The sequence below is a fragment of the Symphodus melops genome, assembly GCF_947650265.1.
Source record: "Symphodus melops genome assembly, chromosome: 13".
Classification (NCBI taxonomy): Eukaryota; Metazoa; Chordata; class Actinopteri; order Labriformes; family Labridae; genus Symphodus; species Symphodus melops.
This window is the reverse complement of record NC_136703.1, coordinates 16710568-16735846: the sequence shown is the minus strand read 5'-3', so window position 1 is coordinate 16735846 and position 25279 is coordinate 16710568. Positions and strand designations below refer to the sequence as shown.

General features: G+C 40.0%; 3 protein-coding genes across 5 annotated transcripts in view; 2 read left to right on the top strand and 1 right to left on the bottom strand.

The window, feature by feature from the left end:
• Positions 1-631: 631 nt before the first annotated feature.
• Positions 632-13528, bottom strand: wdr46 (WD repeat domain 46). Its single transcript, XM_079359507.1, has 14 exons — positions 13431-13528; positions 13021-13197; positions 12399-12479; positions 12175-12287; positions 11963-12050; positions 10624-10685; positions 9534-9638; positions 9263-9413; positions 8923-9158; positions 6628-6781; positions 4664-4811; positions 3713-3903; positions 1588-1701; positions 632-1490 (listed from the first exon to the last, which is right to left on the bottom strand). Exons 1-14 carry the CDS (start codon positions 13485-13487, stop codon positions 1371-1373), a joined length of 1797 nt encoding a protein of 598 aa, XP_079215633.1. The 5' UTR covers positions 13488-13528; the 3' UTR covers positions 632-1370.
• A 1585-nt stretch (positions 13529-15113) lies between these two features.
• Positions 15114-17780, top strand: sult1st4 (sulfotransferase family 1, cytosolic sulfotransferase 4). 3 transcript variants are annotated; one of them, XM_079358973.1, is made up of 8 exons: positions 15114-15415; positions 15678-15813; positions 15931-16059; positions 16280-16380; positions 16875-17001; positions 17082-17179; positions 17281-17455; positions 17553-17780. In XM_079358973.1, exons 2-8 carry the CDS (start codon positions 15678-15680, stop codon positions 17675-17677), a joined length of 891 nt encoding a protein of 296 aa, XP_079215099.1. In that variant the 5' UTR covers positions 15114-15415; the 3' UTR covers positions 17678-17780. The 3 variants fall into 3 exon arrangements, with proteins under 3 accessions (XP_079215099.1, XP_079215100.1, XP_079215098.1); XM_079358974.1 differs by having other exon boundaries at positions 15673-15813; XM_079358972.1 differs by having other exon boundaries at positions 15115-15387; positions 17553-17777.
• Positions 17781-23809: 6029 nt separating this feature from the next.
• fgd (faciogenital dysplasia) overlaps positions 23810-25279 on the top strand; it is a 51344-nt gene continuing 49874 nt past the window's right edge. Inside the window, exon 1 of the mRNA XM_079358885.1 lies at positions 23810-24174. Coding sequence (XP_079215011.1) covers positions 24018-24174 — 157 coding nt within the window. The 5' untranslated portion in view covers positions 23810-24017. The remainder of the gene's footprint in view (positions 24175-25279) is intronic.

The following is a 25279-nucleotide window of genomic DNA, read 5'->3' as shown; positions in this document are numbered from 1 at the left end:
CTAATAAAGAGGTGCCACACTTAGTTTTAGTCATTGTGAACAAAAGATGATTCAGTGACTAAGCTTGATTTACTCCTTCCCTAAGTTCAGTTTAACTCGAGCTTCATTTGAATGGGAGTAGGCTGAATGTAAATGACGTAAACAAGAACACAGCCCTAAATAAAAACTACTTTCCATATTCAAACTTGACATTTTATTCAGAAAAAGAAGCATCTATGAATTCATTTTACAACACAGGTCATTAAGAGTAAGACACTCTGGTGCTACAGGAGTCAGTTTTCAGTTCACGGTTGTTTTCACATTGAGGTCAACTGAGGATGTGATGATGAAAGTGAGAGTTGGTGGCACACCATTTCCTTGAGTGTTTTTTTTTTTTTATATTCAATGGAATTTAACAGAAACAGGCCATGGCTAATTCTAGTAGCTGTTGCTTTTTTACATACCTCTGATCACTTGTCATTTTTTCTGATCAATGTGAAAGTAACAATTACAGATTGAATGCACTAGGTGGAATTCCAGGCAGTTATGATGAGGGGCGGTTCTGACTCCTATTTTTAGGCATTAAAGTGTCTGCATATTTAGAGTAGTGTAAATATTCTCTAGAGAGCATGAATAACACTATGAATGCAGATGTTTGGCAACATGTTTTACTTTAGCAAATCAATATAAACATTTGACAACGACTGTTAGTTTTTTTTTTTTGCTACCTTGTATGTTACATCTGTGCAGTCAATCAGCAGGTACTGAAAATGTAGATGTTAGTCTCTTTCAAGACACTTAAATGCATGATGTTCCAAACCACAGGATTGTCAAACCTTGTCGTAAGAAAAGTAATATACATTACGTTAAAAGTTTGCCTGTCATTTATTTGATGGTTGACATTTAAGACAATTATTCCACTTTTCAAAATCGTTTATGGAGACAGTTTGGTTCATTTGTCTTTGCAGGTTCAGTTATTCTACAGTGTGGATATAATCCAACTAGTGAGACGAAACATTAAGCAGAGAGGAAAACCTGCTTGTGGGTGTGTCTGAACTGGAATTGGGGTCTGACTTGACTTGTTAAAAAAAAAAAAAAAAGTGTGCGCCCACAATAGCCACGGCACCTCACATTGTCCACCCATGCAGACAGAAAGTGCTTCGGGCCAAAGGCATTCAATAGAACTGTCCTAGCACAGCACTCAACTTTGATTACAAATGAACGGTCACCCCCTCACAGTTATTCCCCTCATCCTGGATTTCTGCAGTTGATGTTTTCTTGTTCCAGCAAGGGGAGAAATGTGTCCGAAAGAATGTTTCCTTTATATTAAGTTCAAGAGTCATTCCCGCAGAATGTCACTGGGTTTTAGCTGCACAAAGAGTCCTCTTTTTCTACTTTTTGAATCGGTCCAAAGCAGATTTCTGGATTGATAACACAGCCGCCTTCTTCTCCCTCTCCTTTCTCTCTTTTTCCATCTTCATTTTGTCCTCCACAGTCTCCCTGATCATATCCTGAAGAGAGGAACACAGTTAAGAGAGATGAACAAAGCACTAAAAATATCCTTAAGGGAAAAGTCCAACAGGACTGTTTTTACTCTAGGCTACTTACCCTCTGGTCTTCATGAGCCACTTGTTTTTTGCGTCTTTCCACACTACCAGCAGAACTTCTCCCCTTTTTCTTGTACTTGGGAATGAATTTCACTTTGGCCAGTGGATCAAAGCCCTGGAATGGCAAAAAAACTCTTAAAAGGACTATATATAAAAAATAGTTAACATTTCAAAATGAGCATGTCTGTGTCTTGATACAACCCCTTGGTGGTACCTTTCAAGGCCGACTATGAATACCAGTAGCTTCTCTTGTCTCTTTGAAAAACAGTATCAGTAAACAAATGCCACTCAGAGCTGACGTCATAAATCTTTCCCAAAAAAAACCTTCCTTATGTTGAGCTGGTTTGTGATATGACGGGGCTTGTCCAGCATCATATTATTTCCACATTTAGAAAGATCAAGTCTAGGATTTTATCTTGCTACATTTCACTCTTCAGAGTTTTGTTAATGTGTGAAAATAACTTTTGGATGTCTTAAAGAGGACATATTATCCCAATTTTCCAACTTTCCAAACAGTCCACTGTGGTCTGAATGAAACATCTGTGCTGTGTTTTGGTCTAAATATAACATGACTAAAGCAGCAGAGGAGGTTTGTGACTCTGTAGAAATAAGCTCTCTCAGAACGCTCCGTTTTGGTGCGCGTGTCTCTTTAAATGCAGAGAGATCCCCTGAGTTATCCTGGTAGACATCACTCCTTTGCTAGCAAGAATAAAAACGGCAGACTCGTGTACAAGTTTTTCTCTAGGCTGGAGATGGAGTCCATTGGAGAAGATAACAGGGGAGGGGATTGTCTTTTACCAAGACCCACATATGATCTCACACAAATTTGAAATGGAAATTTCTTCTCTGTGTTGTAAGACTTATGCAGGTGACAAACAAAGCACTGGATGGGTTTATTCCACATATATGTTCAAAAACATCATTAAAGTGTCCTTGTTGTTTATATGTAATTAGTGAGAGTAAAAGAGGGTACAACTCAGTGATTACAATCATGTCTGTGGATTTCTAGGTGAATGACCCAGCATTCCCAATATTTACAAGAAATCTGCAATGGACCTTTTTCAGTGAGTGTAATCCTTGTAAATTGACACTGGGAGAGGGTCAATGTGTCATGAGTCTCTGGTTTAGTTTTGTAAATTGGGAAGTTCAGTGTTTTGATTTCCTCATTCTTCCCCAGTGTTGCTTAGTTGTATCACTTGATGAGTGGGTGTCCTAGTGTTGCTAGTTTCCTTTGTTTGTTCATGTTACCTTGTTTGGTCTTTAGTGTTTTATTTAGTAATTACATGTCATTGTGTTTCTGTGTTCTACTATGTCTTGTTACATCCTTGAGTTGGGTGTGCCTTCAGTGTTCCATGATTTACTTTCTAGTGTTCCTCAATGTTTCCTGTCTTAATTGCTGTCTGTGTGTTTCCCTCTAGCGTTGATAGCCCTCATTCACCTGTGTCATTAGTGTCCGATTACCCCATGTCTATTTAGTCTGTGTTATTTACCCTCTGTGTCCGATCATTGTCAGTTTTTGGATGTCATCTTTGTTGGTCGTCTCTCTGTGCTCCTGTGGTTTTCTTTGTTCTTTTTTTTGTTTGACTTTGAATAGTAAGTGTTTGTTTGCCTTTTTGTTTAAATGAAATTTTTTTGTTTTTCTGTACTTGGGTCCTTCTGTTTTCCTGAACCGTGACCGTGATGTTGGCTGTCTGCCACAGTTTCCTGAGCATTAAGCAAGGTTCCTGTTTTGCTGCTCTCTAACCCGTTTGGTTGGTATGTTTTGGTTTTCTTGCCCATTTCCTTTTAAATAATGCAAAAAAAACCAATAATGTCGGTTACACCTCGAGCTTGCTCTCCCTCCTTTGCTGATCCTTGAACTGGGTTGTGACACCCTTTCTATCTTAAATGAGTTGTTGGGCCTTTTTGCCATTATTGGTAGGACAGCTAGAGAGAGTGGAGATGGGGGCGGAGAGATTGGGGCAGACACGCGGGATGAGGAGTTGAACCTGCTGCTTGTGGAGGGACTGTAGCCTCTCTGTACACAGAGGCCCCTGCTATACCGACTGAGCAGAACTTGTGACCCTTGTGACGATCCTTAAATACATTTTGCTCTGAGCAATCACAAAGCGTCTTAAGACACTGACCAGAGCTTGGACCCTGTCTTGATGTCGTTGATCAAAGGTGGCATGATCGACTTGTCCCAGCTCGTGGGGGTCGAGGCTGATGAGCTCTGGTTGGATCTTCTCCATCAGGGCTTTAACCTCCCACTCCTGCCTCTGCTTTGCACTCCGGTATGGATTTGCATCCAGCCCATCAAAGTTAGGCTCTCCTGCACCTGTGAGTTGAAATTGAAGACAACAGAGTTAAAGATTGAAAGAAGGAGGTGGGAAAATGGATGACCTCTGTTGCTAAAAAGGAGTATGCTATCTTCTTCTGACCCTGTGGACTATGATGAACTGTTCACTTGCTACATAGTTATTCTTGTTACACATCAATAGGGGCATGGCTGAACTAACTGATAAGCAGACGCTCTTTGGCAGTTTGCTAGAGAACCCTTGCCTCCTGACAGGACGGTTGAGGTTTCGATCTCAATCTGAGCAACATGTCCGATGTGTCCTTGAGCAATGTGGGGCACTTAACCCTGCATTACTCTCGATGCTTCGGTGGCGGAATATGAATGGATTAGTGTGCAATCAGATGAGGAGCTGGACGAGCTAGTGTGCCAGCTAGCTAAGTGAGCTTGTTTCAGCAACTGAAATATCAATTCAGTCTGCATCAATGTAACCGCTTTGCCTGAACCTAGATTAGTGTAATTAGATCAGCATTTCCAATATGGCAATCGCCATCGTAAAAGGAACCGACAGGTGATGTCACTCAAACCATATCAATATCGTATACAATCAATAAAACGAAAGTCGTTTTCTTTTGACTAAAGTAATCATCAACTGCCACTAGAAAGCCTGTGGAAGCCCTTTAAAAAAAATTTTTTTTTTAGCTTCTGTACCCATTCAGGTAAACAATGTGATTACATCAAGCTGAATTTATCGACAAACTTTTGTAAATATGGATTTGTGTGATGTGAGACTCAGGGTTACCTGGTACAAGCATGCTGGTGAAACCGTCTCCATGCCCCACCCCAAGGACATCTTCAAAGGGGCAGAAGTGTAGCCCCCAAACTGTTCCACGAACTCTGTGAGCCATGTAGGGTTTGGTCACTGGAGTGCTCCACACGTCCCTGTAAACCTGTAGAAGACAGTTCATCGAGACACAGATTAGAATATATGAGGACAAACTGCTGCCAATACAGAAAGGGCTTCTTATTTTTAGCTGGATTGAAAGAAATAACAAACTGACAGTGATCATTTCCCCCTCTTATGTTTACTTTAAAGCAAACGCTTCCCCCCACCCCCAGAAGTCACAACATTAGTTTCACAGTAGTTATATTTATGTTGAACAAAAACAGAAATATTTCACATTTTCAGCGTAGCGGGAAACCTTTAACACATGTCTCATTTTGCACTGAAGAAAGTCCAGTTGCTTTTGTCTGTTTATCCTACTACATTCCACAAAGAAAGCAACCACAACAAGACTCCTGTCTGCACTTTCTTTTTCTCTGTGCTAGAGTTTCTTCCTGTTGCGCAACCGACTGTGTAAGAAGTTACATGTAGGACAATTGAAATTCATCTAAACTTCCCTATAATAAATCAAAAAGAATACAAAGTTACATTCAACAAAAAGTCCCATGGTTCGCTTATTTTTATCTAAAAATCAAAGACTGATTCAAAATGTATCCCATTTAACTAAACAACTGCCTCTGAACTGTCATAACAGAAAAATAAAGACGAGTCAAACAAGAAGTCTCAGGCAGAGCAGCAAGTGAGGGTCATGAACTACCACAATCCTAGCAATAGATCATTATCAAAGTACCTAAAGTAGGCTATTGACACACATACAAACTGCTGAAATGTGTTCATTCCTTCAAAAACTGTATCATCATGACGTAAGGTCAATTTACCATAGAAGACTCTAAGGGAAAAGAAAGAGGCGTTTAAATGATGTGTGTAGGTGGTATGGCTTTGGAGATCCGACACATCGGAAGGCAGTCTATGCTCCACTTGAGCAGACTGTTACACAGGAAAAGGGTTTTAATGGGGTTGATATTTCAGAATCTAGGCTAACTTTTCATCTAATCTATGAAGTGTTCAGCTTTTGGTTTTTAGTACATAAGTGGTCCGAGCTGTTTAGACAAATGATGCTTTAGTATGCTTTAGGGAGTGAAGGAACAGTCTGTGTGGGCGGCATAAAACAGGACGTACGTAATCTGCTGTAACGGAAAAGCACAGTTTGACACATAGTTCTCTCTTCGCACTGTTCAAAGCGCACCCTTCCCCACATAGTCATCTGATAGTTTCACATTGTCGTTTCTAAGAAACACCTGCAATTGCAAAACTTTGCATAATTGCCGGTTCACTGCATAATGCAAATGCTGAAGCCTCGGCTGAACTCTGTGTAGTTGTTTCAACATTTAGTCTTCCTGAGCTCACTTACACAGTTTTTATTGCAGCTTAATGTGACTGTTGAGTCAGCAGCCCAAAAGTCACTGCAATAAAAGAATAAAACATCAAACGTGAGGCCTCCGTGCGACCCACATAAAACTGTACTTTATAGGGTCTACAGTCCAACTTTACTGTTTACAAATGGGCGTGGACTACTTTTCTTTGAGTTATCAAAAAGAATGCATCATGCACAGAAGGTTGTGACACACCTTTAGCAGCTGAGGGACACTAAAGTGAAATTTTTAATGACATCTTAGTAACTAATTACTGATTCTTATTATGTTAGCTTTCTGAGCTCCTGCCTTTGCTTGTCTGTCAAAGCACTTTGTATATATTCGTTTCTAAAGGTGCTTGATAAACGAAGCTATTATTATTATTATTATTATTATTACAGAACTCATAGTTAGGTTCCTACACAGGATAAAGCCGTGCTGGAAATGCATCACTTCCTCTCATTGTCTGTCAGCTACATATTGTCTGTGCAGTGTGTGGGCGTTCAGGACCTGGACAATGTCTCCAGTGGCAGCAGACAGCAACCCCTTTTGGCTCAGCGACAGACAGGATGATCCAGCAGGGAGGAAGTAAGAGTTGATTGGCTTGAATGTTCTGACGTCATACACTTTCAGCTTTTTATCCATTCCAGATGTCACCATGTATCTGCCAAAAGAGGAGCGCGAGAATGAAAGAGTGCTCTCTGGTGGACGCAGACAGAGACGCAGCTCAATGCTCAACATTTTGTAAACAATATTCTGATTCTGATAAAAAAATAAAAATTAAAAAAAAACAAATCTACCTGATTTTACATCTGTCTATTTAAGGGTTTGCTGTAGAAGTTTTAAAACAACAACCAATTGGAGGAAAGCACAATGACAAATACATACAGACTTATTAGAAGTGGAATTTATAGAATACACTTGACTCAGAAATGCAGGGTAGCTCACGAAACGATAAAATATGTGATACACGGACAACAACAAAGATATCACAATAAGACAACTCTACGAGAAAGGATACATTACAAGACAATTATGTCATGATATGGGAACGAAGATTCCAAAATGCCCCTCAAAAGGTAAGGTGCATGATTAAGTGAGATGAAATAATATTCAATTCTTCAAAAAAGATAATTACCGTAAATTCCGGACTATTGAGCGCACCTGGATATAAGCCGCACCGTCTAAAAATAAGTAAATAAATGTATTTGTACATATATAAGCCGCACTTGATTATAAGCCGCAGGTGTCCACGTTATAACAGAGCTATTTGCACAGAAAGACGTGACATAAAAACATTTGTTTAACTTTTAATTAAATACGTACTACCGGTAACATCCGCAAATACGAAGCCTAGTGGAAATCCTTCATCGAACATGTCTGTAACACGGCTGATGAAAAACATTACCGTAATACATTTCACATGAAAAAGTCCATCCATTCACTGCCTCAGAATGACTTCATTACTCACTTCCTCAGTCTCTGTTGTCGCTGTCAGTGTCATCTTAACGAGCAGCAGCTCTGTTAGCTTCTTTGACAGCCAGGTCGATCGCCTTTAACTTGAAAGCTGCATCATATGTATTTCTCCGTGTGTTTTCCATCATGAGGGTGCGTGCATGAAGCGCAAAATGACTGATATTAAGATCCGATGTGACGAAGTCAAATGTTTTTGCGGCAGAAGCTCATTGTCCCCCAAGAAAAATCCATAAATAAGCCGCATCGTTTTAAAAGCCGCAGTGTTCAAAACGTGACAAAAAAGTAGCGGCTTATAGTCCGGAATTTACGGTACAAGTTAGTGTTTGATAGAGATAATCAGCTTGTGTATGTAGACCTGTAAACACTTTCTGCTAAAACACCCTAAAGAATCAAGAAAAAGGTTTCTTTGTCAACCTGAATGCACGATCGGACCTGTGGCAACTCCTTCTGTTGTCCATGTGTTGTCAGTTAAGTGTTCGATTAGTGTTATTTAGTGAGATGCTAAGCAGCTGTGCATGTATCCAAACATGCATAGAGCAGCATATTATTGAATATTGACAGCCTGTTCTATCGAGATATGGAACCACTTCACTTTCAACAAGCAGGTCAACTTAAAACTCCTGCTGTATGAACAGCATTGACAGCCTCGTGCTTCACCCTCGTTTCTAACACGTTGGAATGCATTTTTTATAAATAGTATGTGGGCAGTGATTGTCGAGTAGAGCACGGTCACCAGTGACATCCACCCATCACCATTGAGTGGATCTCCCTCTGCAGACTGCGGTGCGTCTTCTAACTGGCCTCTCGTTGCAGCATAAAGAGCTAGAGCAGCTTCTTTCTTTACAGGTTTTTTTTTTTTTTTTTTTTTGGGGGGGGGGGGGGGGGGTTTGAAAGCAGTGAGGTCATCTCTTCACCTACTTCTTATTCTTCGCCAAATTCACTTCAGCACACGTTACTATCATGCATGTTGTAAGCTCAACCACAAGGAGCCGTGAAGTACTGGCCGAGAAATCTGTAAAGTGCTGGATTAAAAAAAAAAAAAAAACTTGATATTTGAGGCCATAGGTCGATAATTAGATTACACCGGTCAGGACAAATTGTCATATTAATATTTGACCCCTGTTCCTTCTTGACACACTGCAGTTTGTACCGTTAGGTGCATGTCAAGGATTGCTCATATTGACTGCACGCCTAAATACTGAAGTACAATAAAGGTGATGAGAGACAGAGACAGAGACAGAGACAGAGACAGAGACAGAGACACACACACACACAAAAAAGTCCGCTGTGTATGTTTCACTGCGAAACTAGCGTGAAGGTGTGACTCACGTGCCGGCTTTGTCTACAGCGATTGAGCGCACGCCGCCCTGATGACAGAGCATCTTGACAAGCGCTTCCTTCTGGTTGGGTGACCAGAGAGTGACCGTGCCGTTGTGGTGGCCGAGGTGGATGACGGCGTTATGGGGATTCTGGCACATCACGTCAAGCCGGCCGCTCTTTGTGCAGATGGCTGCGACCTCCTTTCCCACGGACACGTCCAGGTACTGCAGGAAGCTTGTAGCGCTCTGAAGACGAGAGAGGCGACAGGAAAGTTTGTCAGAGCTAATAACAGGTCGCTAATGAAGTTAAACTGTCAACTGTAAAGTGCGAGCGCATCTAGAGAACTCACTGCTGTTGCGAGCAAAAAGTGGTACGGGAGGAACTGCATACGAAGGACGTCGTTGAATTTGCGTATGCAGTGAAGCTCTATTCCATTGGTGTCGTAGATATACAGCCACTTCTTCTGAGCCACTGCATACATGGCCTCGCTATGAAACCACCTGAATCAACACAAAGATGCGTTCTGATTGTCAGAGAGCGTTCTACCTGGTTCAGGTCGGTTAAGCTCGACTGTACTAGATGGGTGTTTTCTCTGCATGATCCCAGGCTGCTGGACTTACTTCACATCATTGACGGACTCCATCACATTTATTTCACACATCAGCTGTTTGGACTGCCAGTCGATACAAGCAACGTGGCCTCTCCTCCCACCGAGCAGCAGGTGACTGAAAGTGAAGAGAAAATACTGTAAACAGCCGGCAGACAACACACACGTTAGACATTATTAATCGTGTTTCTGCAGATCTTCTTAGCTGAGGATCAGTATGATGAGCATTTTATTTCTTCACAACTGTAATGTTATGTTGGCCGCTTGCTTTGAGCAATTCGGATCAATGTTTAACATATTCATCACCTCTCAGATGCTGACAGACTTTTAATTGCCCCTCGGGGACAAATAAACAAATAAAGTTTTTTTTAATTGGATTGAAAACAGAGTGTAGCAGCACGTACAATGAATACACAGCAGGTGTGTAAAAACCAGCTCTGAATGGATGATCATGTTGATGCATGTTTGCTGAATGCGTGACTTAGTGTCCTGTTTACTGCCATTCACTTTAGACAGAAATATATGACTGTCCTGAAAGAGCAAAAGTGTCATTATGCAACAGTGATGACCGGCCCTCTTCCCTTCATACTCTGACACAGAGTGTTTGAGGTTGGAGCTACAACAAGAATTAAGAAACCCTACAATACTTCCAGGACCAATCAGAATGAAAACCGGTTACGTTGTTTAGCCCCAGTAGCTGCGACTGATAGGGAACAGATGGAGAAGTAAATTAGGCTTTGGTTGTGATCACCAAGATGGCGTACATGAACAAACTTAAGATTACAATTTAACAAAAGTTCTACTGCCGGAAGATAATACATAAATACCTGTTATTGTCATTATTTATAGTAACTAAAAGAGCAGAAGCTAAAAAAAGACTTCAGCTCTTAAAAGCTGCTGCAAGCCAAGACAGAAAGCAAAATGTATTTGTGCAATTTAGACAGTGTGCAGTCATATTTTCAACCTGTAGTGATTAATTATGTATATATGTATGATGTACTATAAAAATGTGTGTCTTCAGTATGATTACACCAAGAGGTTGAATGTGGTCTTGAATGAAAAAACAAAAACCGATGTTTTTGCTCAGAGAGTAGAATACTGACCGTCCAGTCTTGCTGTAATCTAATCGATATGGTCCAAACTGAGACAGCTTCAGGTTGAAATACTGAGGGAAGAAAAAAAAGACCTCAGTCAATCAGGCTGGGCAACAACAGCAACTTAAAAACCTATCTTTAAAAGGGCTTTCAAGTGACTTTTCTAAACATCATTTGACATAGTGGGGTTATAATCAGAAGGGTCCCGTAACCCTTCGTCTTCTAAAGTAAAACCCTGCTTTACTCAGAGTCAGGAACAACTTGTGCTTTTGGGTTCGGGTAAAGGGTCTTCTATATTGGAACACAAGATCCTTGAACCAATGAACCTTGTTTTGTTTTATTCATGGAATTTTGCAAACCACACGTACTCGTACATACATTGAGCCTCATTCATTAAGAAATGTTCTGACGCTGAACATAAAATAAGTGGATACGCAAAATCAGATTTTCACTTAATGGGACGAAAAGGCTTCAGTTTCATGATCATTAAATACATTTAATCAATGCATTAGTCAATTTAAGATTGTTTTTATTTTTGACTATGAAAGTATTTTTCATTAACTGAATTTTTATTTAATACGTCATCTATAAAGTTCAAAGGGGTGCGTTTACATTTTTGTGAGAAAGCTGGTCCATCGTTTATGTGTCGATATGGTCTGGGGACGTTCTAGCTTTTGTTCACAGAGTAAAAACAAATTCAAGTAACATATTGACGAATCTCAACAGTTAACAAACGGATTTGTGTGTACTCACTATGAACTGTCCCCAATGTGTCTAAAATATCATTACGGTGACAAACTCATTTCTAAGACCAGGTTTTTTTTTATTTCACAAGTTTTGTTTTTCTTTTTTGGCAAAAATCTTGACAAACTGCATCTCCTCCACGTACATATCAAACATACGTCTCCCAAAAAGCACCCATCAGAGGTGTTTACATAAATGACAGGAAAACGACTGAAGGCTTCAAAAACTATAAACAGGTCGGAAGGGATCTTACTTTTTACCACACAGTTCATTTATGAATGGCTTAAAACTCAAAGAGCAGGTGTCCTTAAATGTTTTTAAATAAAAAAAATGAAGACCTGGAAGCAGATGTTATAGGATGTTGATGCTTTTAGCTTGACTATATTACTAACGACACGAAAAGTTCTAAATGGGACCAACATGGTTAAATACAGTAAAAAATACAACTGAATACAATTCCTTTATAATTGTCCACACTTATCAGTGCTGCTTTATTTTCTCACAAGTTTCAACTCAAAAAGTTGAAGAAGATTTTGATCAAACAGAGACTATAAAGCTTAGACATCAGGTGTGCAATCATTCAGCACATAAACACTAATCTCACCTTTGCTCCAGATGTTATATCCACAGCATCTGCAATATCTTCCTGAGAGATGGTACATGTGTCCTCATCTTCATCTCCTTCTAGAAACCTAACATGGGGGAGAAAAAGACTTTTAAACAACGGCTCAAAGCAACATTATGATCTTATCCGCATCGTGAACTCGATGTTTCAATGCAACCATGCAGCAATCTGTGAATTTTAGAAGGGATTACCCAGCATCCTCCGGGAGTAGGAGGTCAAACCGGGCAGCTTGTTTCTGGGCCATGACTGAGGCTTCTTCAGAGCGGGTTATCATGTCTCTCAGCTTGTAACCTTGGCTCCCAGACTACACCGAGAAATGGGAATGACACATTAACTTGTGGTTTTAGCTGCAGTAACTCTGCTGTACTACAACTTTTTTTTTTTTTTTTACACAAGGAGACATTTGGTTGCTTACTGTTTTAGTTTTTGTTTTCCTCTTGAATTTCTGCATCCGGTCCTGTGGGATAGGTGCAGGCCCAGGGAAGGGGTCTGATTTCTGAGGAAGTGTGCACAAGAATCACAAAACAAAGTCGGATGAATTGCCTTTACCAAACACTTTGAGGTCAGTTCATCAAGACCTCGGCGACATGGTGGCATTTTGTCATCGATGAAAATCCCAGTTAGCGATTCAAAGTCCTTCAAGAAGCATACAGTGGTAAACAAGAAAAGGGAAATTAAATGAATTACCTTTTAATTTTGTTATCACTCATTTATCCAACAACACGCTTTGAGTACGTCTGCATGTTACCACAAACCAGCTACTTTATATTGTTTACATCTTTATATTATATTTATCAGCATGTGTCCAGGTGGGCTGTGCAGTTGATTGAGAAGAAGATCAGGCTTTTGTAATGTTTATTTGATGTTTACAGATTGTCGAACCTGAAGCAGATTGATATACAAACTAAAAAAGTACGAGCCATATTCACACAAGTTGCACTGAAATACTTCTTATCCATCCAAACAAATGACACTTTGTTAGTTAGAAATTAATGAAACTGGAACACTGATCTTCGTCAGTAAGACATCAATCTTACCCCTGATATCGATTCCTTCACAGACGTTTGACTTTCTTGTTTTCTTTTCTTTGCCTTTTCTTTCCTTTTCTCTGCTTTCTGTCTCTTTCTCTTCCTCCGCTGCAGACTCTTCTCATTCGGTTCTTCTTTGTCATCTTTTCCCTTCTTCTTCTGCTCCTGCCAGTAACGAGCTGTAGTCTGTTAAGGGATGCAAAACAGGAACGACTTTAATATAAGGACAGATTCATTAGTAAATAGTTTTTGTTCAGGCATCAGTTTCAGTGAGTTTATCCAGACGCTACTTGCGTTAGCTACAAGATGTTAGGGAGGTAGCAAATGCTATGCTACTTTGAGTGTTAGTCCTTATAAAGTGTTTAAACCAAATGATGACATGGGTACAGCGACGTTTAATAAAGATTTATTCGTATTACCTTCTTCTTTTTACCCACGTGTGGGGTATCCAGCGTTGCTTCGCTGGGGGACGCCATTTTCGTTGTATATGTTTTTAACTTCCGTCAATCGACGTCACTTCCGTAATGTTGCGTCGTTCGCTTGTTTGTTTTTCTTTATAATAATTTGTATTATTAAATCGTGAAAGTTTTTTCCATCGCTTTTTGAGAGGCTCCATAGCACAAAACAAAAACTTTTTTTTTTTTTACAAGTTTTTGTGTCCAGCATCAATGTGAAAGAGAATGTGGTTGCACTAGTGCACTAACGTTAAATCAGTTTAATTCTATTGAGTGAAACTCGAAAAAGGACTGAATTAAATCTTTTTACACCCCCCCCCCCTCCCCCCACCACCACCCCACACACACACACACACACACACACAAACACACACCCACACACACACACGCACACACACGTTTTTATGAACATTTGCCTGGGACAATCATTCAGAAATCATGTGAGTTTTTGTATAAATCTGCCCTTGGAGAGACTGCCTACAATTCATTAACGTTTAAAGCCATGTCACAAGGAGTCACACATTAAAAAAACAGTGACTGTTGACTCTGATACCACTGTGATCATGAAGAAAAAGAAAGAAGAAGACAAGTTCTGTAGAAGTTAAAAGGGATACATTGGATAGACTCCGTTAAATCATAAAAGAATTACCTCAAATTTGTACTTGTTATTCACGGGTTGTGTTTTAACAATACTTGATGACAGGACAGAAATAGAGCTAAATGCAGATTCTCAAGTTTATTATGTCCTCGTTATGCATTACAGTAATCTGAAGCAACATCTAAGGAGAGTATAGTTCCTTATTAAAAGTCCAAAGCCCATCCAGTCCCTCATATATTTACCTCTGTGTTTGAAGATAGAGAATGACTTCACAATTAAACTAAAGGCATAGCTCTCTTTGATGCTTTTTGTCGACTACAAGGGAGTTACATCACAACGAAAAAAGTGGAGTGGGCTCTGTATTGTGCTTTACTTTTAGTGTAATCTTGGTGTTCTCCATGGCAATGCATAAGCATTTATTTGTCGGCAGAGTTCAATCTTTATCTGGAATCACAGTACACACATTCATCACCTCGATTTCAAACTGAAATTGGTGTCACAAAAATGATTCCAAGAGAACAATGATTGGTAAGCAAGTATTAATATGTTGGTGCTATGAGCCATGTTTTTGTTTGGAAATAAGGCAAATGTAGGCAATGTAAAATTAGACATTAAACACACCCAAATAACAGAAATAAAATTATCCTTGTGCTGTAATGTAAAACTGGCAGTCATCTAAGCTTCTGTATAGTAAAAGTAGTAGGCTATTTTATTATAAGTTACAACATGCAAAATAAGTTTTTGTTGTAATGAATGTCATTGCTTAAGCATAGGCTAATGTTTGTCTTGGCTCTTAGAGACTTGTTTCCAAAATATAACGATCAAATCCCCAGATCATTTTATGCTAAATTGTCTAGTATCGGTATGAACTTTAGGCTAAATGCATACTTATCATCAATTCAGTTTATAAAATTTGAGTTGAAAGCAGAAAGTTTGACTTCATCCCCAAATACCAATCACCAATTTCACTCTTCTAGTGAATAAATAAGAAAGTTGCAGGAACTTTTAATAATGTTGAAGCCTATATAAGGATGGCACCGAGAGGAGGTTTGTTTGTTTGTTTTTCTCTTTACTTTCTTTGAGCAAGCGCGTCAGTATGAATATGCACGCAGTCTGTCGCGCTGTCATTTGGACTTTAATGGGGAAATCTCGAGGAACGGGGAGGAGCTGGACTTTCATATCACATGTCGAGCCAATTGCAATACAGGCAACACCGAGTTATGTAATGAGAAGAAAGAGAAAGGACTTCAGATTTACCAGGAAATGTGCAGGAAAGAAGAGGAAGTATCAATGTAAATAGCTACAGTGTGGGAACAAGACGCGGCAAGTCTGTTGTGTTGATCCAGATAAGGTATGTCTAAAAATGATCCCTTTTCAAAAGAGCTGCAAAAGTACTATATCTTATGTTCAAGTTGCGTTTATTACTCAAACTGCTATGCTAGAATGCTAAAAGTGGACATAAGGCACACACTCCGAAAATTACACGCACATTTGATTTAAAAAAATAAATCTGAGACCGAGAAAGAACACAGCTGCAACATAAAGTGTGATTGCTCTCACTTACTGATCCCATTCTCTGCATGTTAAAATGTTCTTTTTTTTTTGGAGGAAAGATGGATATACTTCGACCAGAACTGTTTGAATTCCATGGAGTCTCAATGAGCCATTTTTTCACTGACAACTGGGAGAGCGTTCAAAATTTTAAGGCAAGGCCGGATGACATACTTATTGCGACATACCCCAAAGCAGGTGAGCACTGAAAAAAAAGAAAAAAAAGAATCAGTTTGGTTGCTTTATAAATCAAAAGTTATACAAAGTTGGGAAGGTTTGGAAGGGTGTTGCCCTCATTGTTTGACTTTCTTTCAGGAACCACATGGGTCTCCTACATTCTTGACCTGCTGTATTTTGGTCAGACACACCCAGAGCGTCAGTCTTCTATCCCGATATATGAAAGGGTGCCTTTCTTGGAGATAATCATCCCATCAATTGACACAGGTAGAATACTTATTCTTATACACATTCATTGTCAAGCATGATTATTTATTGTTTGTTGTCAACCATTTATATCATCTTAAATTAGCAGATAAACATCCCTTTGATTGGTGTAATGTTGTAACAGTAGCTAGTCTTTATCACACTGTAGCAGTCAAGAGACTTCTTAAGCACCTTAAAGGATCAGGGTTTCGCTCGCTCCATTTGTGTCCTTTTGTTACAGGAAAAGACCGAGCAGACAACCTCCCAACCTCTCCTCGGCTCATTAAGACTCATTTCCCAGTTCAGTTTGTGCCAAAGTCCTTTTGGGAGCAGAATTGCAGGGTCAGTAAAATCATCTCCTGTCATAATCCATGAATTTTAAAATCACACACAATATAGTTAGTCAAATATTGGAAGTGTCTAACTCAGTAAATGTGAACAGAATTTGGCTTCATTTGCAGTGCAGGATGAATCCATTGCCCTTTACACATTGCAAGTTCTAGGATGAGGATGTTAACACTCCTGTACGACTTTGTTGACACCGCTATCACATCGCTGGGGATGTAATTTTTAAGTACAGAGGTGTGACAAATTGGCACGTTTGTGGACTTGTCAAGTAGAAAGGGCTTGTGAGAGAATATTAGGCAGAAAGAAAAGCCCATTTTTGTCATCAATATAACCATCGCTCATGCAGGGTGAGTGCAAAGGACAAGTGCAAGCAGGCATGTAGGTAGACAGACAGGATATGAGTTACTAAAAGAAATGTTTGATTAAGAAAAAGGAGTCTTGGTCATTGTTAAACCCTCAGAGAATTGAAGTGATTTCTCTTGCTACAGATAGTCTACGTGGCCCGCAATGCCAAAGACAACATGGTCTCCTACTTTCACTTTGACCGCATGAATAACGTGCAGCCGGAGCCTGGAGACTGGAACACCTACTTCCACAGATTCATGGATGGAAAGAGTAAGACATACATTGTTATCATAGAGAAGAGATTACTTTAGATCACTTTGGTGCCTAAATGTACTATTCTGTGGTCTTAGCTGTGTTTGGATCCTGGTATGACCATGTGAGCGGCTGGTGGGAGAAGAAGCAGACTTATTCAAACCTCCATTACATGTTCTATGAGGATCTGATTGAGGTTATTATTTTCTTCTTCTTCTCTTTTATTCAGGCTAATTTTCTAAAGTTCCCCATGGGTGTGTAAAATACTGTGACAATGTCTAATGATTTCCCTCACAGGATACTGGACGGGAAATAGACAAACTCTGCAACTTTCTCGGTATGTCTCCCTCAGCTGAGGAGATGGAAAGAGTTGCAGGAACTGTTCAGTTTGATAACATGAAAAAGAACAGCATGGCCAACTACTCTACGCTCCCTGTCATGGATTTTAAAATATCTCCTTTCATGAGAAAAGGTAACTTCATAAATACAAAAAAACTGTGGGTGACATAACACAAATCAGATCTTCACCAAATACAAAAAAAACTGACATATTGTCTGTTGACCTGCAGGAAAGGTTGGTGACTGGAAGAGCCATTTCACTGTGGCCCAGAATGATGAGTTTGATGAAGACTACAAGAAAAAGATGAAGGACCCATCACTGCAGTTCCGCACTGAAATTTTAAACGGAAATTAAAAGGCTGCAAGCATTGTCCATGAATGATGGATGGAATTTCTCATTTTAAAAAAAAGCGATCGTTACCATACATGTGAAAACGCTCTTTCTTAATAAAAATCCCATGTTAACCATGTTAGAAAAATAGTCGACTGTTCTTGTCATTAGAGGCAAGCTGTTGTTGTTCTTCAGGAAAGGTTGGTGACTGGATGAACCATTTCACTGTTTCCCAGAATGAAGCATTTAATGAAGACTACAAGAAAAAGATGAAAGACCCCACGCTGCAGTTCTGCACTGACATTTGAAAGAGGCAGCGACTGATGGATGGATTGCATTTCTGTTAAAAAGGTAGTGATAATAATTACCACAGATGTAAAAGCAGAGGGGCGGAGTTTTGCTTTTCAATACTAGTCTCGTGTTAACCATGTTAGCCGAATATCTGCTGGTCTGACTGCTTGTGTGTCATTAATGAATCAAATTAATCCAAATTAAACAAAAATGCTAATTTATAACAATGGTTATGTTTTTGTGTCTTGTGTGCAAGACCTTTTTATCATGTTATAAAAGATATTAAATTATGATATAGTAATAATTATATGGTCTGCCTATAGCCAAATACAAAATAGACCAGGTCCAAATGCTCTATTTGTTCTTTCCCTGGAATCTATGTATGAGCCTGGTCTTTTGGACTTTGCAAAGTTCATGAGGTTTAATTTCTTGTGTGTGAAGCCAAGTCCAAAATTGTGCTTACTTTACAGTCATATTTTGTCCTTGGTAATGATCAAACTGATTAAAGGAATAACTCACGGATTTTAAATTTCTCTTGAAATACAGGTTTAATGTTTGACCAGTAAGCCTCAAAGCTTATGAAGTCACAAATGGCATCATACTGTGGACTATTTTTTAATGAACATTAATAATCTGGCCTGAAAGTGGACAAGATGTTATCTTTAGCAGATAGAATTTAACACCTGTGCCAAAAACAAGCTACATACACTGCAACATTATTTCCATTTAAACGGAATTATTTTGGAGTGTCTGTTTGTTCACTCTGTGGTGTTGATATTAGCTTAATAGTAACAACACTGGCTGATATATTACCAAACACCTGACCTATAAAGTCGGTTAAATCAAATCAATCAAGTGTTCCAGAGTTTGGCTTTTATCAATCATTTGGACAATGTTTCTATTACAGAGACTAAAGAACAATGAGGACAAATATTATCTATGAACTTTAGATCACCTTGCAAACTGTTTGACAACTAAAAAGAAAAGTTGAATATTACAAAGATTACAATTCATTCTTAACAAGTTTGTGTTTCTTGGCACAACACCTGACTACTGGTGCTGTTGCCTTTCAGGGGTGTGGGACTTTGGACGGCAGGAAGTTTAATCTTGCCAGCCTTGTTGGAAAGGGTTCTTGGTTGGGAAAATGTGATTATTTGATGACAGGGAGTAATGTTAAATTTTAGCCAAGAGATTTACAATGAGTTCAACCTGGACTCTGACAGTGAGGATAGTGAAGGCATGGTGGGTCAGGCTGTAAGAGCTCTCTTGTAATGGCCAGACGAAAACTTTAATTTACTGTTGCATTTTGTTCAAGTTAAACATCTAACTAATTAAAATAACAACTGAAAGACTGACATGTTACACTAATATATACTAATAATATATATGTAAAAAATTTTCATGCAGAAATGTTGATGGAGGAAGGAGGAGCCGGAAGCTGAGTTGGACGTCATAAGTGATTAGTATATCCTACATCCACTATTGTCAACATGAGTCAGTGTTGCAGCTAGTGGTTGCCCAAGCAGCTGCAAACACCATGCTTGCCTCGAGGCACTCAATTCTCAGGGCTTGCCAACTGGGCAAACACAAAAACACAGCTCACATTAAAAAAAAAAAAAAATTTCCACCGGCCTGCGTAGAGATGTTGCTTAGTTTTGTAAAAGTTGCCCCTGGTGCAAAATAACATCAGCTAAAATCCTTCTCATCTCAGTAAGAGTGTTTTTAAGGCACACCACAAGTGAAGGCCTGTGTCTTGCCATGAAATGTGTGTCTGATTCCAACTATTGCTTCAATAATGTCACCAGTTGTAATAATCGTTGTGTTTACGTGGACAGGACGGCCTTGCATATAAAGTTATTTTAGTCAGGGACTATAGAAAAAAACCCCAATTCTCGTTAATTCTTAATTCTTAATTCTTAATTCTCGTCAGTTGTTGTCTACAAGTACAGTACAGAATTCGAGGAGAAACTCCAGGTGAAGTCCATCTGAAAAATGTGGCCCTGTGACACATTCAGCTTCGCTGGCAAATATCAGGAGTTTTTCGGGAGTTTTCTGCACTTATAAAAGTAACCTTTAGAAAGACTAAATAGAGACTTGCAATGAAAAATAAAGAAAACTAGTTTTCATCAAACCCTTCGTCTTTGTTGAGCTTTATCATTAAAATGCCACTTGTTTATTTCACTCCCATTAAGCTGGAGGGGAAATAGGTAGACATAACAAATAAACTAAGGGAGGTCAAAATTGATGCAGCAGACTTAGACTTGGAAAACTTTATTTATCCCAGAGGGCAATTCAGTTCCACAATCCACCCAGACCAATCATACATTTGGAGAATGTCAGAGACAACAAAACAGTCAGTAGAGGTTCAGACAATGTTGGTCAAGCTCCTTAACTTTATCAATAAAGTAATATCCTATCCTAACAATCCGGATACTACATTTTCAATATCCATTCAAATAGGGTGCCTTAACATATTACAGTTCTGCAGATTCAGAGAAGACCCTGGTGCCCGTACTCTAATCAAAGAGTAAAAATTCAAAAGCTCTTTTAAGTGAAAGACCAGAAAAGACCTCATCCATGAAAATTGAAAATTGAAAATTGAAAAATAAACTTGCACAACTTGCTAAAACATCTTCAATACAAACACCTTGAAGCCTCAAATAACCTCTTATCAATAGCATTAATTACTATGACAGCCACTCACAGAATGCAGTAATTTAACAAAATGAAACCAGTCACAGTCATTAACCATCTGCCTCTCTGAATTCAAACGATAGAGTCTTTTAATGGGAGCCGGAGGGAAGAGGTCATCTCAGTGACATCACTGTAGTAACAGTGGAGTCATTGTTGGTGCCCGTCTCCTCTTATAGCCTCGGCACAGTGCTCATCTGGCAGAGGAAATATGGGTCAGTGGGCCCCATTCCATCAGAGCTGCTTTATTAATATGCAGGTGCTGTGATTATACAGCAGAACAGATGTTACACGTCTGAGCTGGTGCACTCTTAAATTCAACCACTTGAGGTCACTATAATACAGCTCATGAGCAGCTTTGAATCTTAAAAAAAGAAAAAGTCAATTGAAGGTCTGCTGCAGGCCATAAAACAGAGTTAGAGTGTGTGTTTGCACGTACAAAGACACTTCTTTCTGTATATCAGGCCGAGCCGTCATGTGGTGAGTCCATGTGGAGCCTGAAGGGATTCAAAGACGGGATCAGATGATTTAATAACACCCCACATGCCTCACATGGCATTGTGTAAAAGACAGACTTAAATACACACGTTTCCACAAATATAACAGTTCCATCTGATCAGGTAAAATACCTCTGAGGATTGTATGACCTGTGGAGTGTGAGCCCTGCCTCATGATGCGTTTAAACATTCCTGAGCACTGACACTGGACGCAGGGTGTGAGTGATCTCCCTCCTGTGCATGACTCATGGAGTGTCTCCCTGAAACTGTTGGTGTGGTCCTTAAAAAAAGCAGGCTACAACAGTATCGTCTACGTCAACACACAAAGTGATAATTCAATCAGTGTGAGGCTTTAATTTGCACCTGAAAAGGAGGCTGGCACCCTTTTTCTAGAGCGTGATTAGTCATGACACACTTATCTGTGTCAACTCTCACACCTTTACCTTAGCTCGGATTGCTACCTTACACTCTCTTAATTGTCTTTCCTCCAATATATCTCGCCCCTCCGCCCCCCTTCTTCCTTACGTCTCTCATCTTCTTCTTTTTCCCTCCTTCCTTTCTCTCTGTGAATGCTTGTTTCACTCTTTTTCTGTGCCTCTGAGTAGATGAGACCCCAGGGAGGCCGAGTAGAGGATGTATCCCAGGAGGCTGTTTGGTGTTCTGCTTTCTGTGGACCAGCATGCTCCCAGACGGACTGACAGGCAGCTCCATGCACTCGGAGGCACTAACAGGGGCTCCGGGGGCCCTGGTCTATTTAGAACACGAGTTCAATCATCCACAAAGAACTTGGCTTTTCAAACTCTGAATCAGTATCATCCTGTTTAGCAAAGAAAAGAAAAATAAAGCAAACTGTTGCAGCGTTTCTCATTTTTGTATATTTTTTACATTTGCAAATCAAAGCTATGTTTCGCAGTTTGTGTTATTGTTGCACAGTTCATATAAATAAGGGAGGAGGTGATTGATTGACATGGTTTATTAGAGAGCAGCAGAGGTCACAGAGGTGGCCAGCAGCCAACGCAAGGAGCCATTATCATCAGAGACCCTGCTGTTGTCTGTGTTGGTCTGGGACAGATGAAAAGCGTGCAGCCACAAAAGGGGTTAATGATGTGTGGCTGAGTCGACACGTGTTTCAAAAAAATGGGGGAGGGCAAACAGACACAATGCAAAGAGAGTGGTAAAGAGGACTGGACACAGCCACACAGTCATGCTCTTGGAGATGGGTTGTAATGACATAATCAAGGAAATAAATCGACAGATGTAAAGCTCAAATCCTACCCAATCCCATGCAAACAAATCCTCCAAAAGTTCTACATTCAAAACTTTTCTGAAGTCAACATGCAGAAGAATCACCACCAAAATAAAGTTTTTCCTGCTGGAAAAAATGGCCCTGCAATTTTCTGATTCTATATGACATCATACTGTTACTGATGGATAATTTTAAAGAATGAGTTTGGCCGAGTAAGAGATTGTTAGTTGTCTGATATTAAGAGTAGCAAGAGAAAGCTGTGCTATAGATAGGCATAAAAACATGTTGATACTTTTGTGGTCATGTGGTCTTTTCTCTTATTTGGCTGCTTTTGGTAAAATGTAGATAATTTGCCTTATAGTGAAGTCTACATTTTAAGGAGAAATCACATGTTGGTGGTTGTAGACATTTCAAATGAATTTAGTAAGTCTCTTGCCTAAGGACCCATAAGATATACTGGAAGTCTGCAAGAGCTGGGGATCGAACACCCAACATTCAAACTGAGAGATTACCGACTCTTCCGCTGAACCACAGCCGCTCAAACAGTGCAACTGCATTTTCTTAAAGTGATTAACCAGAAAGACTAGAAATAACTGCTTTATTTTATAAGAATACCAAACAATTAATAAAACCTACAATCTGCTTTAAATGTAAAATTATAACCTGAGAAGTGTGTTACTCATTGAGACAGTTAATGAAACCACATTCCCCACTTAAATGCATCAGACTAAAAATGTACATCAACACACGTTTTTGTGGTTCAATTTGTGTGTGTACACTTTTACTCTTGCCACCACAGCAGACAAAAAAAGAATACACGGACCCGCTTGACCACAATGAGTGCAGCATGTTAAACACAACAGTATGGCATACTAAAGAGAACTTTTATAGCCTATCAATATTATATCAGACTTTGAACTTTGGGTGACCAGAACATGCACAAACAAAAGGAGCTGCGTTTTATGACTGCAAATCCAAGACTTGTTTCCCCAATCTGCCTGTACCTTATTGCTGTTTACAATGATTCAAGGAGGCAGCTGACAGCAGCTGACTGAAGACTCAAGATAATCAATCAAAAGTCTATGGCTTACATGGAAACGGACTGTGCCAATAGTCTTCCCTTTCCACACTAATAGGCAGCTGTGGAGTTTTCAAAGCAGAGAGATGTCTTAAAATAGACCTCATCCTTTCCATGGCCACACGTGACAATCCGTGTCATATACCAGTATGCCGAGAGGCATGTCATGGCTGAAAATGCAACTTCACTGACAAACAGTAAACTACAGCCGAAGTAGGAAGTAGGAATACGAAGGAATCTAAAGTTAGATGCACCTGTGTTAAAGTCAAGCAGTGAGCCACAGGACAGATTAAGGTGGTTATAGTTTTATTTCCCTAATGCTAATCTTTCTATCTGGCATTCACGCTCAATGAATGGGCTTCTCGTGCGCGCGCCTCGCGGTAGGAGCGCGCATTTTCTTTTCTTCCAGCGGCGGCTCAGAGAGAGGAAAGAGTTTGTGAAGAGGGGAGTAGTAGAGAGGAGGTCTACATGACCGACTACACTGGCTTTACTCTGCACATTGAAATGACCCGGGTTCAAAACGCTCACGTCCATTAGGACACCATGAAGTTTCTTTAGCGTATGTTTCTTGTTGGCGAACAGGATACAGGAGGCTGTAAAGAAGTCGTGGAGTATAAACCGCCGTTGTTGCCAGTTTCCCCCGAGGAGGAACGGACGGAATCAGCAGAGAAAGACCGGGGAAGAAGTTTTTGCAAGATGCAGGGGGTTTCAGCTTCTGGTGAGCAAAACAAAGCATTGTCCTCGCTCTGTCTTCTTTAAGTGCCATACTGTATTTACGTTTTTCCTTCAAGTTGTTTTCAAACAGCCACGGTTTGCATTGCGCACAGGAGTTGAGTTCCAATTCCAAAATGCTTCAGCCAGCTGTCAACAGGGCAGCTGCAAGACGGGCCTGCGTAAACTCCAAAACAAGGGGAAGAGTTATATTTGCTTTCTGCTTGTTGAGGCTGCTCCTCAAAACACTGAGAGGAACATTTATTGTCTGTTTGGGAGGCTTGAGCTGACACGGCAAGAATAGGAGCCAAGCCGTGCCAAACCCGGAGAGAGAGAGAGAGAGAGAGAGAGAGAGGGACAGAGGGAGAGAGGGAGAGAGGGAGAGAGGGAGAGAGGGGTAGCTGTGACCTCACAATTGCCCCAATCTGATGCAGGGGCACACACACACACACACACACACACACGCACATTGTTATAAGTACATGAGTGGAAATCAACCAGTAATTACAAAAATAATGTAGATTGTGATAATCAGGAATTGGAGATAAGGTTTTCCACCATCCACACTACTGGAGTGTTTTTGTGTTAGTGGATAAAAATGTGCTTGTGTGGAATTGTGTTTCAGAGGAGGAGTGTGTGATGCAGAGCTCATGAGGATACAGAGTATTGGAAGTGTCTGTGTGTCCATCTGTCTGGCAGGATGTAGGTGTTTGATGATGAGTGCGCGGCTCTGTTTGTTTTCCTCTAGCAGAGATATTTTTAATTGTAAGATTCATTTCTCGACTGCAATTTTTTTTTTCCACCATAGTCACAAAGGAGGGGCTCTTCTTGTTTTCTTTCTTTTTAATCCCACTGTGCATTCCTTATTAGCCATGTCCACATTATTGTTCCTGTGTTGTGTGTTTGAGGAGATGACAGATCTGGGGCATCCGGCTTAAAAGTCCTTCCATTAATAACCATAATGAGTTACAGCGTGAACCAAACTTCATTGAACATTTGTTAGACTCTGGACGTCTTTCACAGCGGAGGCCCGTGGTATAAAGTGCTATAGCATGCAGACAAAGAAGGGGGATGGGGTTGTTATACAGAGAGTGATAGAGATGGAGTGCTGA